The sequence below is a fragment of the Microchirus variegatus genome, assembly GCF_963457635.1.
Source record: "Microchirus variegatus genome assembly, chromosome: 13".
Lineage (NCBI taxonomy): Eukaryota > Metazoa > Chordata > Actinopteri > Pleuronectiformes > Soleidae > Microchirus > Microchirus variegatus.
This window is the reverse complement of record NC_139814.1, coordinates 23552664-23577548: the sequence shown is the minus strand read 5'-3', so window position 1 is coordinate 23577548 and position 24885 is coordinate 23552664. Positions and strand designations below refer to the sequence as shown.

The 24885-nt window shown below is 43.2% G+C and overlaps 2 protein-coding genes across 2 annotated transcripts; both read left to right on the top strand.

Annotated features, from left to right (window-relative positions):
* Positions 1-542: 542 nt before the first annotated feature.
* s100v2 (S100 calcium binding protein V2) lies at positions 543-7974 on the top strand. The gene is made up of 3 exons (XM_083899453.1): positions 543-658; positions 5373-5504; positions 7084-7974. Exons 1-3 carry the CDS (start codon positions 650-652, stop codon positions 7252-7254), a joined length of 312 nt encoding a protein of 103 aa, XP_083755579.1. The 5' UTR covers positions 543-649; the 3' UTR covers positions 7255-7974.
* A 9443-nt stretch (positions 7975-17417) lies between these two features.
* Positions 17418-23929, top strand: sema4ab (sema domain, immunoglobulin domain (Ig), transmembrane domain (TM) and short cytoplasmic domain, (semaphorin) 4Ab; the record flags this gene model as incomplete). The annotated part of the gene is made up of 14 exons (XM_083899446.1): positions 17418-17514; positions 17984-18144; positions 19056-19115; positions 19321-19419; positions 19530-19623; positions 19844-19966; positions 20056-20183; positions 20303-20484; positions 20660-20804; positions 20906-21095; positions 21905-22020; positions 22113-22276; positions 22613-22707; positions 23109-23929. 14 exons carry the CDS (start codon positions 17418-17420, stop codon positions 23927-23929), a joined length of 2475 nt encoding a protein of 824 aa, XP_083755572.1.
* Positions 23930-24885: the final 956 nt, after the last annotated feature.

Here is a 24885-nt window from a genome sequence, read left to right as displayed (position 1 = left end):
CTGTACAAACATGTTCATATTGTGAACTATTTTTCCGTTCCGTATCAAAACCAATGACTTTTATTTTGACATAACGTGAAATATCATCGTAAATCGTATAATTTCACTGTTTTCCGGTCATAGATTTATTAAATAACGCACACCTTATAGCAGCACAGACCTATTTTAACCCAGATTTTTAAGACCAATTAATCACTCGCGGGCCACATCTGGCCCCCCGGGCCTCGAGTTTGACACAGATGAAGGACCTCTTTAAGGCAAAAGCTCTTGCTGTACAAGTACATATTATGGGCTGTTTATTTGACGTTCCACGCTGGACCTTTACGTTTGACTCATGTATAGGCGTTGGCATGTGAGTGTCCAGGCTGTGGTGGTGTTTGAAGTGAGGTATGTTGTTCTCAGCTTCCTGTCCTCTCTCTCTCTCTCTCTCTCTGTATGTGTCAATGTCTCTCTCTCTCTCTCTCTCTCTCCCCCTCTCCTGCTGTGGGAGGATCCAGGACTGAAGCCAGCTGTGACAGAGGCAGCTAACACACACACACACACACTCACACACACACTCTCACACACACACACACACACAGCAGCAGCAGAAGAAGCAGAACGAGCCACAAAAGAAAAGACAAAAAAAACACACACACTTCCAGTCAACATGCCTCAGGTAAGAACTTTAAAAACTCTTCTTTTAACATTTTATCGCTTTGCTCGCTAACTCCAGAAAAGCACAACTTTTTTGGGTGTGTTTTTTTGTTTCCCCTTCTCTCGCGAGAATACGCGCACTTTTCTTCTTCTTCTTCTCCAAATGGACGAAGTTTGGGAAGTGACACGCAGGGAGTGAGAGAGAGCGACGTTAACGTGTACTTTTTCCAAACTCTCCCGGTGTTAAACACGGATATAAACGCGTATATGTGGACGTTTTGCTGTGTCAGCGCTCAGTTTGTGTCCGCTCAGCTACTTTTTTTGGGGGGGAAAAACCAGAGTAAATCGGGGAAGACGAGCTGCCAGCGGCCCCTCCCTGAGACTGTGCTGTCATTCCTGTGAAGGCTCAGGAAACTGAACCCAGATCAGCACAGTTTGTGTGTGTGTATTTTCTTGTACTTGTGGCATATTGAGGACCGGTGAGGGGTTTTTAACCAACAAAGTGAGGTCCTTTTTACAAAGTGAGGACATTTTGGCCGGTCCTCAATTTGTTTTCATTGAAATCGCTTCCTTAGGTTGTAAACATGCTATAGTCTGGTTTTTTTTTTTAACAGAGGTCCTCAATTTGGTACAAAACCCGGTTCCGCCTGCAGATATTTTATGGTACTGCACCCAGTAGTTCTTTATAGATGTCATTCATGAAGATATTTGTAATTGTGTTGATTTAAAAAGTGGAAATGCTGGTCCTCAGTGTGTGTGTGTGATACCGACACTCCACACAGTGTGGGTGTGGGCCCCAGGATTGTTCACTCGCTCACTCACTGACATCCTCTTTAAGTTCAGACCTTCCTCATTATTTGCCTTGCCTCAGTCTGGTCTGGTGACTTCATGTTCAGGGCCTCATGTCAGGCCTGTCCTCCTGTTCCTGCTCCCTGTGCCAAAAACACTTCAATTTAGATTTAAAAAAGAACACACACGATCCCTTAAACTCAAATGAGCTGAAAACATTGACATGAATACAGTGAAATAATACGATTTAAGACGATATTTCACATTATTTCAAATTAAAAGTGTTTGTTTTGATACTGAACGGAAAAATAGTTCACAATATGAACGTGATTGTACAGAAAAACTACTTCTAACATGTTGAAGATGAGGCCCAAGCCTTTATGGGGCCCTAAGGTGAACTTGCTAATTTATGCTATTTACATTAAAGGTGCATTATGTAATAAATCTAAAGCAACTGGCTATAAAATCCTCCTAATATGTCACAGAGACTCAGGAATAATGTTCATATAACAAACTGAACTCACCAACAACAACAGTACAGCCAAAATATTTACTTTAAAAAATATATATTTTGCAGACTGCAAATCATGTTTGTGTTTGGAAATCATGTTTTGGCACGTGGCGCCACCTACCGCCGTCTAACCACGGATTGCCAGTTACGTCAGAAAAACTAAACCTAAAAGACCTCGGTATTTTGAATTTGAATGTAGTAACCGTTTTTGGCCACATTCTTACATATGGCACATTTAAGTACATTATAGCTGTGTTATTGAAGACAAACCCTAGCCCTAGTAAAATGATAAATTATGATTAAATAAATAAATAAATAATCTGCACTGGGATTAGCAGCAGATGTACACTTGTGGCTGGATATGTTTGGTAGTTTCGGGTTAATTGTCTCTTGCCCAGGGGTTTTGGACACGCCTGAATTTAGCCTAGAGAGGAACCAGGGATCAAACTCCTGACCCCCGTGGTTGGAAATAAATGACCCACTGCACCACAGCTGCCTCCCGCTGCCACAACTTTTAACTTTTAATGTGTATGGATGAAAAGGATGAACTAATGCTACCAAAAATGCTGTAATGTTATACAAAAAATATACGACTAAGGTGTTTTGGTGGGCGGAGCTTTCACTACAGTGCTGACAGGAGTGTTTGGGATGTTATATGTGTTTTTAATAATATTGAAATAATTGTAAATATGATCGAAATACCTGTTAGAGGTGTAAATAAAACAATAAGAAAGTATGAGGATCGGTTTGTTGCAGCATTTTCAAGTCACTGGTGTGAAATACCAACAATTTCCCCCATTCATGATTATTCCAATAGTGGAATTCACCTCAATCAACGTATTGAGTAGTTTTCATTGTTGTCATATGCTGTCCCGACCCTGTACAGAAGAAGTCCACTCAGTTTTTTCCAGATAATAAATAAATGATAAAGGCCTTTAGCCTCTGAAGTGACTGTGTTGGATCTCAGAGCTGCAGGCAAATGAGACTAAGGTGTGGTGAAAGGCCAATAAAAACTGGGAGTTTTATTTGTTTGAACTGAAACAAATCACAAAAAGTCAATCCTTGAATGCACTTTGCTGTACAAAGTAAACTGTGAAATTTAAAGTCTTTTTGATCGATTTCAGACACCAAATGCATCATTCAGCTTCAAATAAAGAGGTGTGTGTACACATTCAAACGTATATACTGTAGGTGTGTGTGTGTGTTCAGGGTTGTGGTGCTGTCTGGGAGAGTCTTTACTTTTAGGTGAGGAGGGCTTGCAGCAGCTTGTGGTGTATCAGTCAGAAAGGGTGTGGTTTTTTTTTTGACAAAGCTGTTGGCCCACATGTATTGAATAACTGTAGCAAGACTTGAAGAAGTGTGTTCCACCGATGGCTGCGAGGAAACCAGTTCTCATTCAGGATTACCAGTGTGCAGCAGTGTGAGGAGAAGCTTTTGTGTTTTTGCGGTGAGAGTCTTGAGCGGTGCGGAGGAGGACCCTGTTGACAATGAAGGAGTTATTCTTATTTTTTCCGCCAAATTAATCACGTTTCCGAAAGGCTTTCCCACGCCCCAAACTGTGTCTGAATGTGGTTTGGTGAAAAGAATTGGATATGAGAGGGGCAAATAATTGCGAAAATTTCACGAATATTAGTACACATATGTGGAAAGTGATGATAGAAACCCAACAGGAAGGCCGCCATCTTAAAATCCATATTATGGATATTAAAATCCATAGCGTTGGTCGCTGGTCGTCCATCAGTACCACTTCCCACCTCAGTAGCATCGTTTTCTAGGGCAACAGCTGTGAAAAGTTACCATGGTCCACTACAGCAGACTGGCACGGTCCAGAGAACAGCTGGTGAACACAGTTCCACAGTTACAGTACAATTACTGCAGCTGTAAACGGCTGCTGTGGCCTTGTTGGTGGAGTCAGTGGAGACCAAACACGGAGCCACAAGAGAGAGAACACTTCACAAAAATAGCCCATGTGACTGGTTCGGCCATGCCCCTTTTTGTGAACAAATCCATTAAAATAACTTTATAAAGGGATATTTTTAGAATGTTCTGACAAATACTGGGTTTTTTTTTCCATCTCAGTAGCACTGTTGCTGGTTGGCGTCCCAGTCTGGGGCCTTTCTGTGTGGAGTTTGGTTTGCATGTTTCTCCGGGGGGTTCTCCGGTTTCCTCCCACGTGTCCGAATACATGTAGAGGTTAATTGGACACTGCCAATTGACCGTAGGTGTGAGTGAGTTGTTGATTAGCTCCATATGTTTCACCGTATGTCAGCTGGGACTCCCGTGACCCTCATGTGGAGGATAAAGTGGTAGACAATGATTTGATTTGATTTGATTTGATTTGAAAGGGACCGCGTGGAATTAAAAACATAAATGTCACCATTTGATGCATTACACAAGCGTTAGCCTTGGGCTTATTTACATCTGCAGTCCCACGATGTGATGGCACTTCTGAAATATAGGGGTGGTGGAAAATTCGATTCACATAGGAATCTCGATTCTAATCATCCATCATTCAAAAATTATATATATATATATATTATATATATTTTAAGTTTCTATTTTGAAAAACCATTTGTTTGTGTACAGTTTATTTTTGTAACTTCTGGGCGAAAAAGGGTAGCTAGCCTAAGCTTTTATTTATGCAACTTATTTTTTTTGTACAGTAAGTAAGTTTTTATTTGTTTTGAATGAATAAATCTCAACTTTTGTCTTAAGTTTGCCTTTGTGTGATCACATTATCACATTATCTTATTGAAACTGTACTGTTTTGATGCCATAATTTGCCTTAACACACTATGCATTGTATGAATTTTTGAATCGAATCGTGACCCTAAGAATCTGAACCGATTGCCAATGTGACACAGTCAAAAGCCATGGCTAGATGTCTTTGTCAACTCGGTTATAAAACTGTATAGACAACAATTTTTACAACCTGTTCCTTAGTTTTACGACATAAACTCCGGTTAAAGGGCAAACCGTACCTGACTGGAACTGTTTTATCCAAAAGTTGGGCTTCCCTTATCTAACTTTCTTGGGTAGGGAGTATCCAAGGAATATCTTGTCATGTTATATTATTATTTTTTTGGGGAAAGAAATGACTACGCCAGCTCACACTTGGTTCTCCAATCTTGGCTCATTGGTTCACCATTGTGTCTGTTTGCTGTTGAACTGGTAGTCGTACACAGTGGCTGAGTTATCTGCTGTAGTAAACAAATAAAACCCCCAACTGAAATTTATGCTTCGGGGGACGGGTGGGCGGAGTCACTTGGTAGCCAAACCTGATCCAGTTGGTTGTTTTTAAAAGTCCATGCTCTCTTCTCATTGGTCAATATCTGCATTTGTTTTCTTTGGGGCAGAAACCCAATAGCAATAACATTTGTTGAGTGTACTGAGTGGTATAACTGTACTTATGTCTTTTTTTTTCTCTCTAATCCAGTGCTCCGAGCTAGAGAATGCCATCCAAACACTGGTCTCCCAGTTCCATGGCGCCTCAAAAGACAACAGTCCAACCCTGAAAGCTGATGAATTCAAAGGGATGCTGTCCTCCCAGCTGCCAAACATGGCCAAGGTAAAAGTGCCGGCGTCAAGTCTCCCCATGTGTTTCAGCCTCAGCCAAGTCTGCCGCTGCCTCCAGCAGCTGGGCGTGGCAGCAAAGCTCACCTCACACCTCATACTCTTATGTTTTTGCTTTTAAACCGTATTACTTGTCCTTATAGAAGTAGTAGCTGGTGAATCTATGTGTCCTGCTCACTCTAACCATTGGTTCTCAAAGTTCTCAATGGCGGCCCGCAGAAAAATTTCTGGCGGCCCGCAATGAACAGTTGATAGTTTTAATCCAGGAGCTACTAAGCTTGTTAAATGTTTATTGGACATTACTGGATACAGACCAATAAGTGTAAACAAAAATACTGGGTATTTACCTGGTTTCTATATGGTGAATTTTAGTGTATTATTGGGTTATAAGCAGGTAGCTACAGCCCCCAATTACTAGCTATTTACCCAGTAAATATATGGTAACAGAAATATGTTACTTGGAATTAACCTGTAATTAGAAGGTAAGAACAATGGCCAAAATACTGGGTAATTACCCAGTAAATTATAAAGCGTTATTATATTAATGCTTAAATTACATTATATTAACGTTTATATTACTTAACGCTAAACTGTAAAACTGCAATCTGGTCATTAAAATGACTACAAATGGTTTTTTTTCGTTCTGTTTTTTTTCCTTTGTCGGCCCTCAGTCCAATGTTGGGTTCCTAAATTGACCCTCAGGTATCAAAACTTTGAGAACCCCTGCTCTAAACCATCAGAATTTCAGAACTGGAGCATCTGATGATGGTTTTCAGCCGCCATGGTCCTGGTCTGTGATTAGTTAGCTATAAGTCACGGAGCTATGAGCCACAGCTTGCAAGAATTTGTTTGTGTGGACTAAATTCAGTTATCCTGCATATGTAAGAGGAATAAAATACACTGTCCTGCCACAATTGTTTGGACTTTTTAAATGGTGAAAGAATAGCAGACCACATTTATAACCCCCGCCCACTTAACCGCCTAGTATTCTTTCTCATCGTTCACCTAAATTGTACTTTGTGACTTTTAAACATGACTTTTTGTGATTATTTATTACAAATTTGATTGAAAATAGTGGACAGAAACTCATACAGGTAATTCTTGGTTCTTCCACCTTAACGTGTGAATGACTGAGCCTTTCAAAGATGCTCCTTTCATGCTGAAAATGTTTATCACCGCCTGTTCTGAATCAGCCTCTTCACCTGTGCAACATTCCATTCGTTTTATTTCATTCCCCAGCCTTGTGTTGCACATTTGAAACGGGGAAACATCCAGGAATACATTACTCTCTTAACCCTAGAACACCATTGCCGGGTTTGGTTTTCACCCGAGCAAATAAATGTATGTGAATTTATTATAGTGTTCTAGGGTTAAAGTGACGATTGGCCTCTTACTTTTTGACACGCTGTCATTTGTAGATTTGGCTTTTCTCCACCATTATGCTCTGATGTGAAAACACATCACAGATGAAAATGCCAGGAACGTGTTTGCACCTGTGTGGGGTTTATAAGGAGACGATGAGGTCACCGGGTTCCCATTTGTCAGCTGAACTCTTTGTTGTTGTTTTCCCACAGGGTTTTCTCTCAGAACAGGCGATGAGCACTCTCATGCAGAAGATGGGTGGAGGCGACGGAGAGGGCATCTCTTTCGAGAAGTTCTGGGGCTTTATCCAGGAACTAGCCGGTAAACAGTTCAGCGCTGCCCCCGCGATGGCGGGCAACCTATGCAAGTGCGCCGTCCTGTGAAGAACCCCCCCGGCTTTCGGCCCGACGCGTCGTCAGCAAGCATGTTTCTAACCCTGGAATTCAAACCCAGTAAACGACTCACACACACACACACACACACACACACGGGGGGGGGACGGGATGTGGGGGAACGCAAAGTCTTGTCTGCACACAGCAAACGGTTCCCGCGATAAATAGGATTGCAATTGAACACATTTGACACGTTATGTTTCTTGACAGTGAACCCGCCCAGCGTCCTTTGCATCAGTCTAAATTTCACGTGTCTCGCATAGATCGATCGTTGCGTTGTTGTTGTTGTTGTTGTAAGAATCAATCAAACACAGAGCGTCCGCTTCACTTCTATCGTAACTGTAAGCGATGTTTAAAACCACCTGTATGTCAGAGCCAGAACACCCGCGTAGAGTGAAGGCTCATGGGATTGAAGCACAACTCATTAACGGTCTGAATGGGCTGGAACACGTCTGCCTGTCGAAGTCGTCAGACCGGTTTGACACACATTGAACCAGACTAGCTGATCTGACACTTTTCATTTTTATCTGATTCTGAATCAACTGCTGCAAAAGGCTGCTGGGCATCATCACTGTCACTCTCATCGTATTATTTGTGATCATTTTTTTTTTTTTTTACTTTTATTTCTTTTCTTTTATTACCTGGTGATTCATAATGCCAACAGATCCTCCTCCACCCATAAGTTGTTTCACACCTACGCCACTGAATCACCCAACAGCTCAAAGCTCCAGGTGTGACGAGTGCAAACAGTTTTTGTTTGGTTGTTGTTGTTTTTTTTTTGTTTTTTTTTATTAAAAAAAGGTGGACTCCATCGAATGAAATGCAAATTTAGAAAGGAAGGGAACAAGAACATGGTCTTACAGTGTCCATTCTCTCACTCGCTTTGCAACGGTCATGTCACTAGTATAAAGTATACAGTATTTTTTAAACGCAGTCGTATAGTATAACCAACTTTGCACGTCAGAAATGCTATCTCATAATAAATAATATGCGGGCGCTTCATGCGACACGATTTGAAGATTTGAAATGTAGAGGAACTGCTGTGTATTTTTTCCAGACGCTTTTGAAAACATTTATCTCAGAAATCTCTTCTTTCTCCCTTTTGCGCAGACGCTATTGCGGCCATTCTTGCTTTGTAGTTATCTGTCGCGGCCTCGGCGTCGGCGGTTAACGCGGTGACGCTAAAAAAATCTCCTGACATCTCAAACAGAAACATCTCCCGAATGTGTGCTTTTGTTAAGTCTTCTGCTAGCGACGCTTCGTCCTCTGTGATTCTGCATTCTCTATGTATTTATATTTCGTAATTCTCTGTAATCTGACCTTTGTGACACTATAAGAAAAAAAAAAATCATGTAATAAACCACCAATAATAACCAGACGTGCTTTTTCATTGTTGTGTTTTTTTTTTATGCTCACATTTTCAAGATCACATGCTTCTATCGTTTAGATTCTCATTGAAAAGTGGGAGTGCATCCTGTCTTGAGCTTCCTCCCTTCCGGCGTACCGCGAAAGAATTCCAGATAAGAAGAGAACACGTACTTATTCATGACTTTGACCTTTCCGAATATGGCCAGTTCCGTTTGCTCGTCGTGGTCGACCGCGGTCATGATCTGCTCGGATCTGATGTACAGCTCGTTTTCCTTCGAAACCACCTGATCCAGCCAGATCTGAACGTTTTGCGGGGCCATGTCGTAGTTGTCGACCGCGCAGCCGTAGAACCCTCGGCGCGCGCGGTCGGGCCGCGGCTGCTCGGCCACCATGGGGTGGTCGTCCTCGACGAACGCCTCGCACAGGCGGCTGTCGGCGCCCCGCGAGCGGCCCACCTCGCAGCCTATGACGCTCATGAGGAACAGCGAGAAGGTCCTGAAGTTGCGCACGGACGCCGAGAACACCGCCGCCATGAAGTAGCGGCCCCATCTCTCGCAGTTGTAGGTGCACTGCTGGTACTGGAACGTCTGTCGGCAGAAGTCGTTGAATTTGGACGCTTTGAGCCCCAGTCTGAGCTCCTGCAGCGAGGACTCGTTCTGCTGCCTGTTAAAATTCTGAAGGAAATAGTCGATCTCTGCTGCGTTATCGGCGCTCATGAACTTACCTACGATAGTTACTCTGAGACTCTTACTGTGTACTTTGTAAATACAATCATTGAGGACATAAAAAAGGCCTGGTGTAACTTCTTCTCGGGCATGGTACCTTATCTCCACTAGAAGGTCCTGGATGGTTACGATATGCTTAAAGACGATTCTTTCTTGTTCTTTGAGTCCTGGTTCCATGAGCCATACTGCCTCCATTTGTCTTTGAGTGTATGGGACATAGTCTGGAGCACGTCGTCTTTCACTCTCCTCGAAGAACAAGCTCCAGGTAAGGCCCTCCAGGCAGTCGATGGATGGGTACTTTTTCCGCAGCTCCATCGGCACAAACATTTGAGGTTGCCTCGGCCAATCGAACGCCTGGAGATACAACGCGTGGCCTTGGTAGTCGGGGAACACGGGGCCTGCACAGCCGAGCTCCACCCTGGTCAGAAGATCACCACTGTGGTCCAGTTCAGCTGCGACTCTCCTGCCGAGGTCATGAGACCTCCAGACTCCGTCAGTTGATGTCATCGTCTTTCCGTCAGAGCTAACGGACAGCAAGGAGTTGTACATGTGCAGCTTTGTTTCTACACCCAGAGATCGGAGAACTCGAAGAAGCCGCAGCGCGAATTCTACGTCATTTCCAAGGTTGCAGCCGATGAGGCTAACGGTGCTGAGTTGACCCAAGATGTTTTGGGTTTTTAAGACGGACACAAAAATGGCAAGTTCCTCTAAGCTGTGACCACCAAGTCGGACTGAGCCTCCTTCTGTGCTGCCATGGCCAACCAGAATGACATCGTGATTTCCATGGATGGGATGGAGATGTCCTCCTCTGAGAACATGCAGCGCCCCCTTCTTGTACCTCAGCAGAGCAGATGCACCGGCTTGCCTCTCGTACAGGTAAACGGCCGACTCAGTCACGACAGGGTCCTCTTCCATAATGACTATAATCTCGTTTCTGCGTTCATTATCGCATTGTTGGTTAGATGTTATTTTTGTCTCAGGTGTGTCGTTGTGGCTCAAACTCTCTGAGGGATCTGTCGGCCACTTTGCAGAATCTGGAGAATCTGGAGAGAGCGGTAGGTCAAACCTGGGTGGAATCATCTCAGGATGTGCCCTGGAAGTAGAAATTGTAATATACTTAAAGGGATAGTTCGGAATTTTGGACATAACACCTATTTTCCAACTCAGCCGGTGTGATGGAGACGTCTGGAGACGTTTTCAAGAAATTTCACTCAGTTCTTCTAGTTGCCGAGTTCGCTCATGCTATGGCTAGCGCAAGTCAATGATACAAGTTAGCATTCTATCAACACAGATATGTACATCGATAGTCTGCCGTTACAATTGATTTGCCTCGGGTGCACTGTGGAGTCGGTATGCGTGTTTTTAATGCCATGCTAACTTGTATCATTGACTTGCGCTAGCCATAGCATCAGCGAACTCGGCAACTAGAAGAACTGAATGAAATTTCTTGAAAACGTCTCCAGACGTCTCCATCACACCGGCTGAGTTGGAAAATAGGTGTTATGTCCAAAATTCCGAACTATCACTTTAATGTGTGACATGTGTCTGATATGGTGCCATATCTTGGATGGCGAGTTAAAGCATTATTTTTTACAGTTATTTCTCATCAGGAACCTTCAGCTTCAGTCGTGTCACTTCTGATATAAGGACAGCAGTCATTTTGACATGTTTTATCACGTCTGAACCCCTGAAACTCAGGAACTCGCTCGGCTATCTTTCATTTGAATATTTGCTCCTGTGCTTTGCCTCCTGACCTGACAACATATCTGCCATGAAAATGACCCACAGGCTGACAAACAGTGACGAGGTGCAGAGTCTCACCTGTTTCCTTCAAGATTCAGCGTAACACCCCAATCTGTAAATAGAGGAAACACTTAAAGCAACCATTCATGTGAAATTGTTTTCTCATCTGAAATTCAGCACATTGTTTTAATTTAATATGTACTGTAGCTTGCAGGATTTTCTTCTTTTTTTTTCCATTTGCCACAGTCTGTTTTTAGTTGTGTTTTTTTGTTTGGCTCCATATAACACGCCATATGGAAAGAGAGACATTAAAGCAACACTATGTCATTTGAAACACGCCTCGATGAAAGCAGATGTTTCCATGACTTCTGAGTCTTTTTTTAAACAGTATTGCTCAATTTCAGATGTCCGTTGTTAAAGGTTCGGTGAACTTACCGGCGGTGAAAGACAGCTGAACAATGAGAAGAAATTCACGGGGTTTCAGCATCGCTGCGAGTGTCTCCTGAAGTGAAGAGGAAGTGAACTCTGGGACGGACAGAGGAGAGAACCACGTCTACATCCACATTTGGTTAGATTACCATGGAAATGATGGATGTGTTTTACGAGCGCACACTTTATCATCTAAACGTTACGAGGGTTTGTCTCGTCACTTAATGTGTAGACTACACTCTTAGAAACAAAAGTGCTAAGTAGAACCATATAAGGTTCTTCGGCTTGTCCTCATAGGAGAACCCTTTTTGAACCTTTTATAAATGAACCCCTTATTCAGAAAAGGGTTCTCTGGATCAAAATGGTTACCAGGAACCCTTAAAAAACCAAATGGTTCCAGGTAGAACCTCAGCCCTTGTAGAAGAACACTTTTGGAACCCTTATTTCTAAGAGTGTATAGAATTAAAAAAATAGCATGTACGCGGACATCTTTTCTTTATATTTCCTGCTAAATGTAATCAACAACAGTATAAACACATACGTGACTTGACGTAAAATGAAATATCTTAAGAAATACAGTAATGTCTATATTCTAACCATTTGTGATCTCTATTACATACTTCAATGTTCAATAATAGATATTTACATGTATTTAAAAAAAAATATATATATATATATATATATATATATTTATATATGGTACAATTCTGCAGCAACAAACGTTTTCTGATTTTTAGTTAGTATTTAAAGGTGCCATATGTAAGAACGTGGCCAAAAACTGTTACTGCATTCAAATTCAAAATACAGAGGTCTTTTTGGTTTCGTTTTCTGACGTAACTGGCAACCCGTGGTTGCTCAGCAGCTGAGACTCTACTGACTGCATGATTTCAAAACATAAACAGGATTTGCAGTCTGCAAAATATTTTTTTGAATGCAAATATTTTGTCTGTACTGTTGTTGTTGGTGAGTTCTGTTTGTTATATGAACATTATTCCTGAGTCTCTGTGACATATTAGGAGGATTTTATGGCCAGTTGCTTTAGATTTATTACATAATGCACCTTTAATTCAAAATATTATGGTAATTGAGTCGAAAAGTATTTGATTCAATGCCATAATTTTTTTTTAAACAGAAACATATGCTATATCATGGTATGACAATGTCCAAAATCTCATGTCATGATTGCCCAGATCATCATAAATGTATGTATCTGTACATTTCTGTGCGTTCACTCTCTGTCTCGTGATATATTCCTGTTTGCCAGCAGCTTCACGTTTGATGCTGGGAGGCCGCGCACAGCCTGTTACCACATGGCTGTTTCCAGGTCACTGCTAATCCTCTCCAATCTTCTTTTCTCCTCATTAGCCATCTTACCTTCTCCTTTCCCTGCTGCACTCACCACCGAGCCTGTCTACAGGTCAGTCTACAACGTCACAGTTTGGTGGCTTGGTGGTTAGGGGCTCAGTTCTTGGTCGATATTTTGAGATCTAGGATAAAGGTGGATTGAGAATAAACAGATGAACGGACTGGCGAAAAAACATCTAAACCCTCTTGCTGTGTGTAGATGTTGTTGTGCTTTGACCAGTTCTGCAGAAACAGCTCGTCTGTACGTGGACGAATCAGAAGCACTGAGATAACTTGGTGGGAACCAACGTCAGAAGATTTTTCATATAAAGGACAGAGAACAAGGAAAAACATCCAGGTACAGGAGCAAATTTACTAATCATGCAGATGTGTCACACAACAACACCAGAGCAGGCTTTACATGAACTAATTCCTGTACTCAGAATGGTCAAATTTGACATTTCTCTAAAACTGTATTTAACGGAATTCTAGTATACTAGTAGTCGTAGATGTCCTGAACACAATCAGTAGGTTATGTCCAGAAATTATGAAAAACATTTGTTTTTATTGCATCTTTTTTTCAATTAAAAGGTGCCAGTGTGGGACATTTGAAATATCTCTTAGTCTGGACATTAAAAATGTCTGATTTCCAGTATGCTAGCAGTCATAGATGTCCTGAACACAAACCAGTCAGTCCTGGCCAGAATTTATGGTAAATTTTGTTTTTATTGCATCTCAAATTTGAGGGTTTTTTTTATTAAAAGGTGCTAATGTGAGACTTTTAATTTGAAATTTCTCTAAAATTGTACAGTAAAAATGTCTGATTTCTAGTATACTAGAAGTCGTAGATGTCCTGAACACAACATAGTAGGACACAAAAAATTGTTTTTATTGCATCTTGTTTTCAATTAAAAGGTGCCAATTGAAATTTCTCTAAGTCTGTACAGTAAAATTGTCCAGTATGCTAGTAGTCATTGATGTCCTGAATACAAACTAGACAGTCCTGGACAGAATTTATGGACAATTTAGTTTTTATTGCATCTCAAATTTTAGATTTTTTTTATTAAAAGGCGTTAATGTGAGACTTTTAATTTGAAATTGATCTAAAACGGTACAGTCAAAATGTCTGATTTCCAATATGCTAGCAGTCACAGATGTCCTGAACACAAACCAGTAACCGGTAACATTTGTTATTATTGCATCTCAAATTTGAGATTTTTTTTATTTTTATTTTTTAAATACCATTTCTTTTCTACTTTATGCTGTTTTTTTGGAGGGTTTTGGTGGACAGCAAATTAAGAATTTTACTGTATAGGGAACCCTGTTTATTTACAGTGCATATGACGATAAACACTTTGAATCTTGACTCTTAAAAGGTGCTAACGAGAGACTTTAAATTTGAAATTGCTCTAGAACAGTACAGTAAAAATGTCTTATTTACACGTGTAGATATCAATGTGCTGAACACAACTTTTGTTGAGAATTTATAGAGACTTCTCTTTATACTTCAGGCTCAAAGTCAAGTTATTGGGTCTCTTATTTTTCCCATTTAAGGATGTGCTTTCAGAGATTTCTGTGTTTTATTTTGAAAACCGGATGTCGATATCCTTCCATATCAGCTTGATTCGTATATTCACAGGCTTTTTACTGTTGTACCGTAAAAGCCTTTGTAAAAGGAGGGCGGCCTATGTAGTGTAGTGCGTGGCGGTCGCCGGTAGGTGGCGCCTGGAGACAGTAGAACCGTGGAACGGGAGGAGACTCTCTTTCTCGCAGCCTTTGTTGTTATAGTAGAGGCTCAACTGTGGCGGTCAGCACTCTGTGTTCACCGGCTAACGTTTTCTCTCGTGTCCACTTTTTCACTGGAGCACGGACAGAGCCGGACCTACAGCCGTGTGCCGGAGCAGTGACGGGGGGGACACTGACGACTGCGGTGACGGAGGACACTCGGAGCCGCACATGTATCATCACATCTGAGCATCAGCTGGAGGATTTTAACCTCCGACAGCAGCGGAGCGTCGCACGGACGAGAGGAGCGACTCCAATCCGAGCATCGAGGTGAAGCGGCGGGACACGACGGGCACATTTACACGCGTACACGACACTTGTATCAACACACAGCGTGGACGCGGACACGTGAACTTTGACCCCCACGTGTTTCGTCAGCGTGACGCACTTTACTAATCTGTCCCTCACGCGCACACATGCTAGGACCCTCGTAGACAAAAAACAAAGTCCTTAAAACCAGGTTTTCAGCCTCAGAAAGGACTGTGGAGCTGCTTAAATGTCCTCACAATGACAATGTGTCCCCACAACAATGGTTTTTGTACCTTAATATGGGCTAATAACATAATATAGACACGTATTGCGTTCAAAAAAGTTGAGAAGACCTGCTAAAATGTCCTCACAATGACAACAATGGTGTTATTTGTCTTCACAACGTGTACTCTCAAACTTAAAACTGTTAGCTTGTTCTCACCGTCATTGTTTTGAACCCAAACTTGTCCTCACAAGCTAAGAAAGACCAAAATCAAAAATTAAAACAAAGTCTTGACCCACATGAAGCTCTTTGAAGTTGAGAAGACCTGCTAAAATGTCCTCACAATGACAACATGTCCAAACAACAATGGCCTTTGAACATCAAATTTGTCCTCACAACACTCAAACTTTCTAAAATGTTAGCGTGTTCTCATCGTGATTGTTTTGAACCCAAATGTGTCCTCACCAAGACCTAAACCTTACATTAAAACCAAGTCTTGACCCAAAGGAAGCTCTTTGAAGTTGAGAAGACCTGCTAAAATGTCCTCACAATGACAACATGTCCAAACAACAATGGTCTTTGAACATACATTTGTCTTCACAACGTGTACACTCAAACTTTCTTAAAGGTTAGCTTGTTCTCATCGTGAATGTTTTGAACCCAAATTTGTCCTCACCAGCTAAAAAAAAGTCCTAAACCTAACATTAAAACCAAGTCTTGACCCACTGGAAGCCCTTTGCAGTTGAGAGGACCTGCTAAAATGTCCTCACAATGACAACAATGGTCTTATTTGTCTTCACGTGTGCACTCACTTTCTAAAATGTTAGCATGTTCTCATCGTGATTGTTTTGAACCCAAATTTGTCCTCACCAACTAAGAAAGTCCTAAATCAAACATTAAAACAAAGTCTTGACCCACTGGAAGCTCTTTGCAGTTGAGAGGTCCTGCTAAAATGTACAAAACAACAATGGTCTTTGCACACCAAATTTGTCCTCACAACATGTAGACTCGCACTCAAACACATGTTTGTGCAGCTTGTTAGGACTCTCTCAACTTTCTAAATGTTAGCTTGTTTTAAACCCAAATGTGTCCTCACCAGCTTAGAAAGACCTCAATCTAACATTAAAACCAAGTCTTCACCCACAGGAAGCTCTTTGAAGTTGAGAGGACCTGCTAAAATGTCCTCAAAATGACAACAACAATGGTCTTTGAACATCTAATGTGTCTTCACAACACGTACACTCGCACTCAAACACATGTTTGTGCGGCTAGTCTTGTTAGGACTCTTGCATCGGCTTAATTCGAACCCTCTAACCTCAGAAATCTCTTTGTAGTTGAGAGGACCTCCTTAAATGTCCTCACAGCGATCGTTTCCAACTGAAATATGTCCCTCACAAACAAAGACAGAAGTAGTAGACTCACAGATTTGTGCTGTGATACTTGTAAGGAATCTGCATTGTTCTACTTCAGTCTTGACCCACAGAAAGCTCTTGGACACTGAGGACCTCCTACAATGTCAGCATGTCCTCACCATGATTGTTTTGAACTTACATTTTCTTCCTCACAAATTAAGAAAAGACTTGAACACACAAGTTGTGTCTTGTCAGGATGAAGAAAGACCTAAATCTAACATTAAAACCAAGTCTTGACCCACAGAACGCTCTTTGACGTTGAGAGGACCTTCTGAAATGTTCTTGAATTGTCAGAATGTTCTCACATGAGAACATGACCCACAGAACGCTCTTTGACGTTGAGAAGACCTTCTGAAATGTTCTTGAATTGTCAGAATGTTCTTACATGAGAACATGACCCACAGAACGCTCTTTGACGTTGAGAAGACCTTCTAAATTGTCCTCACAAACAATGACAGCATATCCTTGCATTCATGGTCCATCCATCCATCGTCAACCACTTATCTGAGATCAGGTCATGGGGGGTAGAAGCTAGCAGCTCTAGCTTCCTGACCACACATGTCCAAATCTGACTGAGGGATCCCCAGGTTCTCCCAGGCCAGCGAGGAGATGTAATCTCACCACCTGGTCCTTGTTCTGACCCCAGCTCTGCTCCCAGTTGGACGTTGTGCTAACGAGCCAAAATGTCCTCAATACAATGGTTTGAGTCTGAATTAGTTCTGACTAATTGTGTATGTGTCTCAGGTCCAGTGATGGTTTGCTCTACAAATCGGACTATGTGGCTTCAGCTCGGACCTCCACCACTCCCAGCGAGTCTTTGACAGTCTGGGGTGAAGCTCGGAGCCAGCGCTCGCCCTCTGACCTCGTCCCGTTTTAATGGAGACTCACAGCGTACTGTCCTTCGCCGTGGCCCTGCTGGGATTTCTGTCTCCATGTGTGACACGACTGACTCCCAGAGTCTCTTTTCCCTTCGGTGAGTGACGACTTGGGGCAACAATGACGTCAGTTATCCATAATATGGGCCTAAACTAAGATAATACAATGGTTTTCATAATTTTTATATCTCTATTAACAAAGAAAATACTTCATTTGTAGCGTACTCGTTTCGCTGCTTTCGGCTCCATCTTTGTTATGTGAAAACACGCAATGCATTCTGGGTAGCCCTCGCTCCCAAGGGTGGTCTCGGAAAATCTCAATATTGAGGGCGATACAGCCCTTAAACTTGGCCCTCAACTTAATGTTTCTCAGAATCTGGACAGCACTTGCACTAGAGGGAGCGCGCATTTTTGAGATTGAGGGTTAAGCAAGGAATTGGAATTCACGTTCTCCACTGCCTAAATCATTACAACCAATAACAAATTGTTTAGGGCTGCAACTTTTCTGTTTGGTCTGTTGTGAGTGGAACATCTAAACCCTAAGTGTTAATTGCTGTGGACCGTCAGGTAACCCCGGGAGACATCTCACCCGCTTCAGCAGCCACGATGTCAGCAACACCACCACGCTGCTGCTCAGCGAGGCCGGAGACGTGCTGTATGTCGGAGCCCGGGATGCTGTGCTGGCACTGGACGTCGGCCACGAGGATGTGATCACGCTGAGGAATAAGGTGAGGGAACTTTGACGTCACTCTCCGTGTGTGTGTGTGTGTGTGTGTGTGTGTTTCCTAGCTTCTCTGTGTTTTTGTTTTGGTTACCAGTGTGGGAACGCATTCATGTTGGTACACGTGAGGCCTGTGCTGCTTCCTACATTATAAACCCACATCGCTAAAGCTAAAACATGCTCATCGTCTACCCTATTCTGCTTTATGACATCTTTAATTCCACGTTTCCACTACAATGTTGGAGATTAACGCAAGTTTTCAGGATTTTTTACAGGGTATCCGCGGGGTCTTAAAAAGTCTTAAATCCAATCATTTGAATTTAAGGCCTTAAAATGTCTAAAATTCTCCTAAAATGTTATATAAGGTCTTAAATACGATTTTGAAAGGTCTTAAAAATCTATTAACGTTACTTTTATTTAAAACGTGCATAAACTTCAGTCTCGTTTCGAAATGTTTCTATTTTTGAGATTGCGATAACAACAATAACTACAACACGGAACTAAAGTAGGTCACCTGTGCTGCCCGGTGAGAATTTATCGAGCACCGCTAGCTAGTGTGCTGTGTGCACGCCTCGGTGTGTTACAGCTTAGCATAGCAGCGGAGAAAACTTAACGAAAGACCACAGCTAAGCAGAATTGCAAGTTTAACGATTTGTGGCTCCAATTTTCCTTCATGTCTTTTGTACTTTTTTTTGCCAGTATGGATTTGAAATGGGTCGTAAATTTTATTCATTATGGTCTTAAATTTGACTTATTGAAACCTGCAGAGACCCCGTTTTAAGTCTTTTTAAAGTGATCTTATGCTGTAAACTTGAACAAAATGCCAAAGTATTCCCCCATGATTGACTGCTGTGTCGTGTTTTTCTTTGTTCAGCTGTGACAAGTTTGCCTCTCTTCTCTTTTTTTTTTAAATCTCAGCTGGACTGGAGGCCGTCAGACAAAGACCTGGAACAATGTTCCATGAAAGGCAAGGAAATGGTAAGTAAACGATGCACACACACACACACACACACACCTTACTCCACTCATTTTAAAGCATAAAGACCGTTAATGTGAGTCTGTATCGATTAAAGCCTCAGGTCTTAGTCTATCTTCTGTAAACATTGAAGGCTTGAATCCAAAGGTCCTGCTGTGGAACACGCTGTTTGCGACATCCAACGTGTCCTTTATGTGCTTGTTCTAGGCCGACTGCCCAAACTTCATCCGCGTGCTGCAGTTCCTGAACGCCTCCCACATCTACGCCTGTGGAACGTTTGCCTTCAGTCCGCGCTGCACCTACGTGGTACGCGTGTGTGGTTGTGCAAACACTTTTGGAGGCCGAGTGGTTTGTTTAACTTTGGGGGGGGTCAGGGATGTGTCAGCTTGACCTTTAACCCCTCTTTTTCTCCCCAGAACTCGGAGACGTTAACGATGAGCGTCAGGCCCGACGAAGGCAGAGGTCGCTGCCCTTACGACCCCTACCAGCGCAACACCGCTATCACCGTAGGTGAGGAAGTCAAAGCGCGACACAAATACAGACCATTTACCATGTACTTCAGCTGTTATAATGGCAGTTATAGTCCAGGTCCATGGTTCTCAAACTGTGTTGCGTGTAGCGCCAGTGGTACATGAGTTTCCTCAGGTGGATCCAACACATCCATTTCGGTTTTGCAGATAGATTTAAACCCCGTCATAAAGCTTGTGTGTGTTTTCTCTCTGCGTATCAGATGGGGAGCTTTACACCGGGACGGTAGCAGACTACAGGGGAAACCGGCCGGTCATCTCACGACACCTCAGTGAGGGCAGGCGCGTCGACCTGAAACTGGATGACACGTTAGGATGGCTGGAAGGTGAGCGCGTCGTCTGCCGTCGTCGGCCGAGTAAACGCGGACCGTTTGCCGTCGTAGTTTCACATACTTGACCGCTTTTTTTCCTTCAGATCCGACCTTCATCAGCTCCAGTTTCATTCCCGACGAGGAGAAGGTCTACTTCTTCTTCAGTGAGGTGGGCAGAGAGTACGACTTCATCAACAAATTCATCGTCTCTCGCGTGTCTCAGATCTGCATGGTAAGAATGAAACAACAGGGTTTTTCGTACAGGGAAACTCTCGCACGGCGATTGAACCGCCATGATTGTGTCGTGCTGTGCTGTTCTCGTCACCTTCTCTCTTCCCTCTCCCGCGTCAGAGCGACGTCGGCGGTCAGCGGACGCTGCAGCGACGCTGGACCACGTTCGCCAAAGCTCAGCTCCTGTGCCAGGCGGACAACGAGCTCCCGTATAACGTGATCCAGGACATCGACACCCTCCCGCCAGCAGAGGGAGCCTCTGCAGACGAGACGCTGTTTTACGGCATCTTCACCTCGCAGTGGTTAGTAAGCTTCTCTTAGGATTTACTTCCAAATACAGCTCCTTCTTTTTGACACACGTGCCAAACCGTGACAGCACTCGAATATTAGCATTGTTGTGTATTCTCTCACTGTCATAATCATGCGTCTTTATTCTTATTCTCCATCAGTCTTTTAATGTTGTTTGTCTCTCAACAGGTCTGTCAACTCTGGGCGGTCTGCGGTGTGTTCCTTTCGCCTAAGTGACATCAAATCAGTTTTCTCTGGCAACTACAAAGTGCTGAACCGAGACACGTTGCAGTGGAGCACACGTGTTCAGGAGAAGGTCGCAAATCCAGGAGAGGTAAATGTTCTAAATCTAAAGGCCCTGGTATAGAGTTTAACTAATGTAATTCTGCATACAGGAATGCACAGGTACTAATGTCTACCTGCCTCGTTTGCCAGTGTGGACTTCACAACGCGTCCGACAACGCCCTGCGCTTCGTTAAAGAGAACTTCCTGGCGGACGACAGCGTGCGGCCCGTCGGGAGAAGTCTGACCATGGTGTCTGCAGAGCACAAGTACAGTCACCTGACTGTCCAGAGAGTCCAGGCCGCCAACAACAGAGAGTACACCGTCCTCTTTCTGCTCACAGGTCGGTCAGGCACCTCCTTTTTTTTTGTACAACTGGACAAACTTTGTTGATAATGTCAAAGCGAACAACACTTGCTTTTATTGTTCTGGATGGACAGAAACTGGCAGCTTTCTGAGGAAAAACACACACTGGTCTGATTCTGACCTGTCCCTTTAAGTCATAAATAATAAGATTCTTCTCATATACTGACTTCTTTCTTCTAATCATTGCATCCACAGGTTTTTTTTGTGCGCTAGCTACATTTGAAGAGATGATGCTGTCAGTTTTTTCTTCCACAAAATCCTCAATGATGTGAATCTGAGTCAAAAATACATTAATATAATTAGTTAACAAAGCTACTCACCGTTTTGTGTGACAAACAAATCTCTACTTCTATCTCTATCTCACAAGTGGATACACTCTGATATGGAATTCTTGATCTTTAGTCTTAGCTCATTAATCCCAAAATGATTTCGGGATCAGATAAAGTAAAATAAATACAAATCACACGACAAGAAAGAGAAACAAAACAGTAAAACAAAACCATGTTCGTACAACATGGTATAATTAATATTATAGATCCAAGACAAAACTCAAGATGGACAGAAACAGAGGAAAGAGGTCACAACCTACAAACCTATACTTCAGCACCATGGACAGGGTCTTGGGTTAGCCCTGGTCCGGGAATATAGGAAATAATTGAAATAAGATGTGCAAAAATGAAAGCCTATGGTTTCTGTTAGTTCCTCTTACCATTCATCTTTTCCTTTAACTCTGTGTTTTGGTGAGTCTGTCCCGTGTGTTGACATGAAGTGTAACCCTTGTTCCAGAGACTGGTTACCTGCACAAAGCAGTGTTGCTGCAGAGTGGAGCTCATATCATCGAGGAGGTCCAGGTTTTTGAGCGGCCTCAGTTGGTCAAGAGCCTGAAGCTCTCCGTACCCAAGGTAAACTATCATTTAGTGCAACTGTGTGTTTTTATATTTCTGTGTGTGTGTGTGTGTGTGACTCGTATTGAATGTCTTTTGTGCCACTGCAGGGTGTGATCTACGTCGGCACGTCGGAGGGTGTGGTGAGGCTTCCAACGGCAAACTGCTCTTTTTACTGGACCTGTGCTCAGTGCGTCCTCGCCCGAGACCCCTTCTGTGGGTGGGACTCTGGCAGCAGGGCCTGTGTGGACGCGTCCAACGCTCAGATCAGTGTGTGAGTACGACCACCTGCTCTAACACGCCTATTTAAATGAAGCCGTCTTGTTCATGTTGAAGTGCTGCCACTGGAAAGTCTTGATTGGTCCAGAAGATGTTGGTGGTCAAAGTGAGGATGGTCCCAAATGTCCACAAACCAACATTTTTCAGTTTTAATCATTTCTTTGTGACGTGGATCAAAGAAACGATAAAATATTAACATTTAAGGAGCTGGAAAATCAAGATAGATTGATAAATCAGTTATCATAATACTTGGGGTTTAATGCAGATTGTTAAGACTTAATATTTATATATATATAATAGTAACTCTTTTTTTGTCTTTTTCCCACCACAGAGCCCAGGACATAGAGCGAGGACATGTAGAAGAGACGTGCAACACTGTGACGTTAACACACGGAGCCAGATTTGGTCCAAACACAATGTCTGCAGGTTAGTGTCGCCGCCTTCAGCTCCGGCTGCTTTGCTTTTGTAGAAAGGAGATTTCCTGCCTTTTAGGTAGGGAGAGGCATTTTTGGCAACAAAAAAAATGCTATTTGAATATTCAACGGAATATTCTGTTGAATATTCTATTCTTATCTCCAGCGCATGAGATCTAATGCGGGGTTCACTGTTTGTGGAGCTGCAAACGAGATGCATTCAAGGAACCTCTTAAATGTCATCACTTATACAAACACGCGTGCAGTCCACTAACCAAATGCTTGCTTTTGCTGCCACCTTGTGGTAATGAATGCACCTACAAATCAGGTAGTTATTTAAGAAGATTTCTCGTCACAGTAACTGGTCGCTCCTGTTTTATTCTGGGTTTTGGTGACTTGTAATCTGTATGTCAGCTTCCTGTCCCACAGGTGAGCTGGTGTCTGTGGCTCTGAACGAGGTCGTGCGGCTCCAGTGTCCCGCGGCGTCGAAGCTGTCCCGGCAGCTGTGGGAGCGTCCCAACAGCCGCCTGTCCTCGGACCTGTACCTGCACCTAGGCGACGGGAGCCTGAGCTTTGTGGCCACCCCCGCCACGCTGGGACACTACCTCTGCCTGTCCACGGAGAACGGCTACCAGCAAACGATGGCCATCTATCACGTCAAACAGAAGAGCAGCCCCGTCATTCAAACCACCACCAGCTACACCAGGCCGTGGACTCGGCCCACGCTCACCACACAGGCTGTGTCCAAGTCTGGACCTGGACTGCACACGACCGGGTTTTGGCCTGAACCAAAAGACACTGAGCCAACACAGTCCACTCAGGACACGCAGGGTGTTCCCAGGCAGCGGGGAAACGACGTGACCCTGTGGACTCTAGGATCTGGACAGAAGGAGTCGGACTTTGTGGAAGGGGAGCCTCTGCCGTCGGCTCGATACCCCTGTTATCTGAAGGAGCTGGTGGTCGTGTCGGTGCTGCTGGTGCTCTGCGTCAGTCTGCTCATCACCGCGCTGCTGTACGTCATCAGGCAGCGCTGCCGCAGGAGGACGGCCCCACACGCGGTGACTCCCAGCAGAGAGTCGGACAGACGGACCCCTGTGGAGCAGGAGGCCCTCAGGGGGAACCAGGGTCTAAATAAACGCACTGGACAGAGTCCACACTGTGGACAGGCCGGCGTCTCGGGCTGTAACGGAGCGCTCACGGGCTCTAACGGACATTTGCCCAACACTCCCATCTGACCTCTGACCTTTGAAAGGAGACAGGAGGTCAGTCGGAGACAGTGATTACTAAGCGCATACCTGTGGTACTTTTAAAGTGATAGTTCAAGGTTTTTTTTCGGTTTTTTTTAAGTGTGGTTGTATGGAGTAGTGAAACATGGGGTCCTATTCCCCCATTTGTTTTTACCTCTAACCACTTTTGGGATGAGTTACCACTATAAAGAACGTGATCCATCATCATAAAAGCCAGCGTGACGCTGTTGCATAAAAATAAGGCACAATGAAGCACTCGTCTGCAGCCAAAGACGAGTCTTATGGCCGTTACATGAGTTTTCTTTGGATTGGGTTAATTTATTTGAGATGTATCTCATAACCCTCCATTTGAAATGTGCCTCTGGAAACGCTCTGAAGCGCTAGTTAGCGCTAACAAACTAGTTTCACGGAAACCTACTACCGCAGCAAGTATCAGGACAACCCACGCTACAGCTATTCCAAGAAATTTCGCAAAATTTACTATTTTATGCAGCCAGTAATCAGCACATTTTAAAACCAGCGCAAATGTACGTAGCGCACAGTGAAAAGTGCATAAAAAATAATAAAAGAAGGAATTATACGTGAACAGAATCTGAGGTACTATCAATAATAATAACGCGTCAAAACAACAACAATGCACAGTACTTGTTACTATTGTTGGGGTGAACTAAAAGCACAGTAAACCACTGATGGAGTTGAAAACAGAGCTACCACTGCGAACACAAGGGGAAAACAAATTTAAGCCACTTATCATAAGACTCTACCTAATAAATAATTCACCTCCTTTGGTTTATGACATCTTAAGAATGCGGTTGCAGCTTTTGTATCATCGTTACACAGCCTTATCCAAATGAAAAGTGAAGTTAAAGTGACATTTGTGATATTAGTTGGTCTTTCCAAACACCAAAAGCCACAAAATAACACGTTACAGGTTACTGATAAAG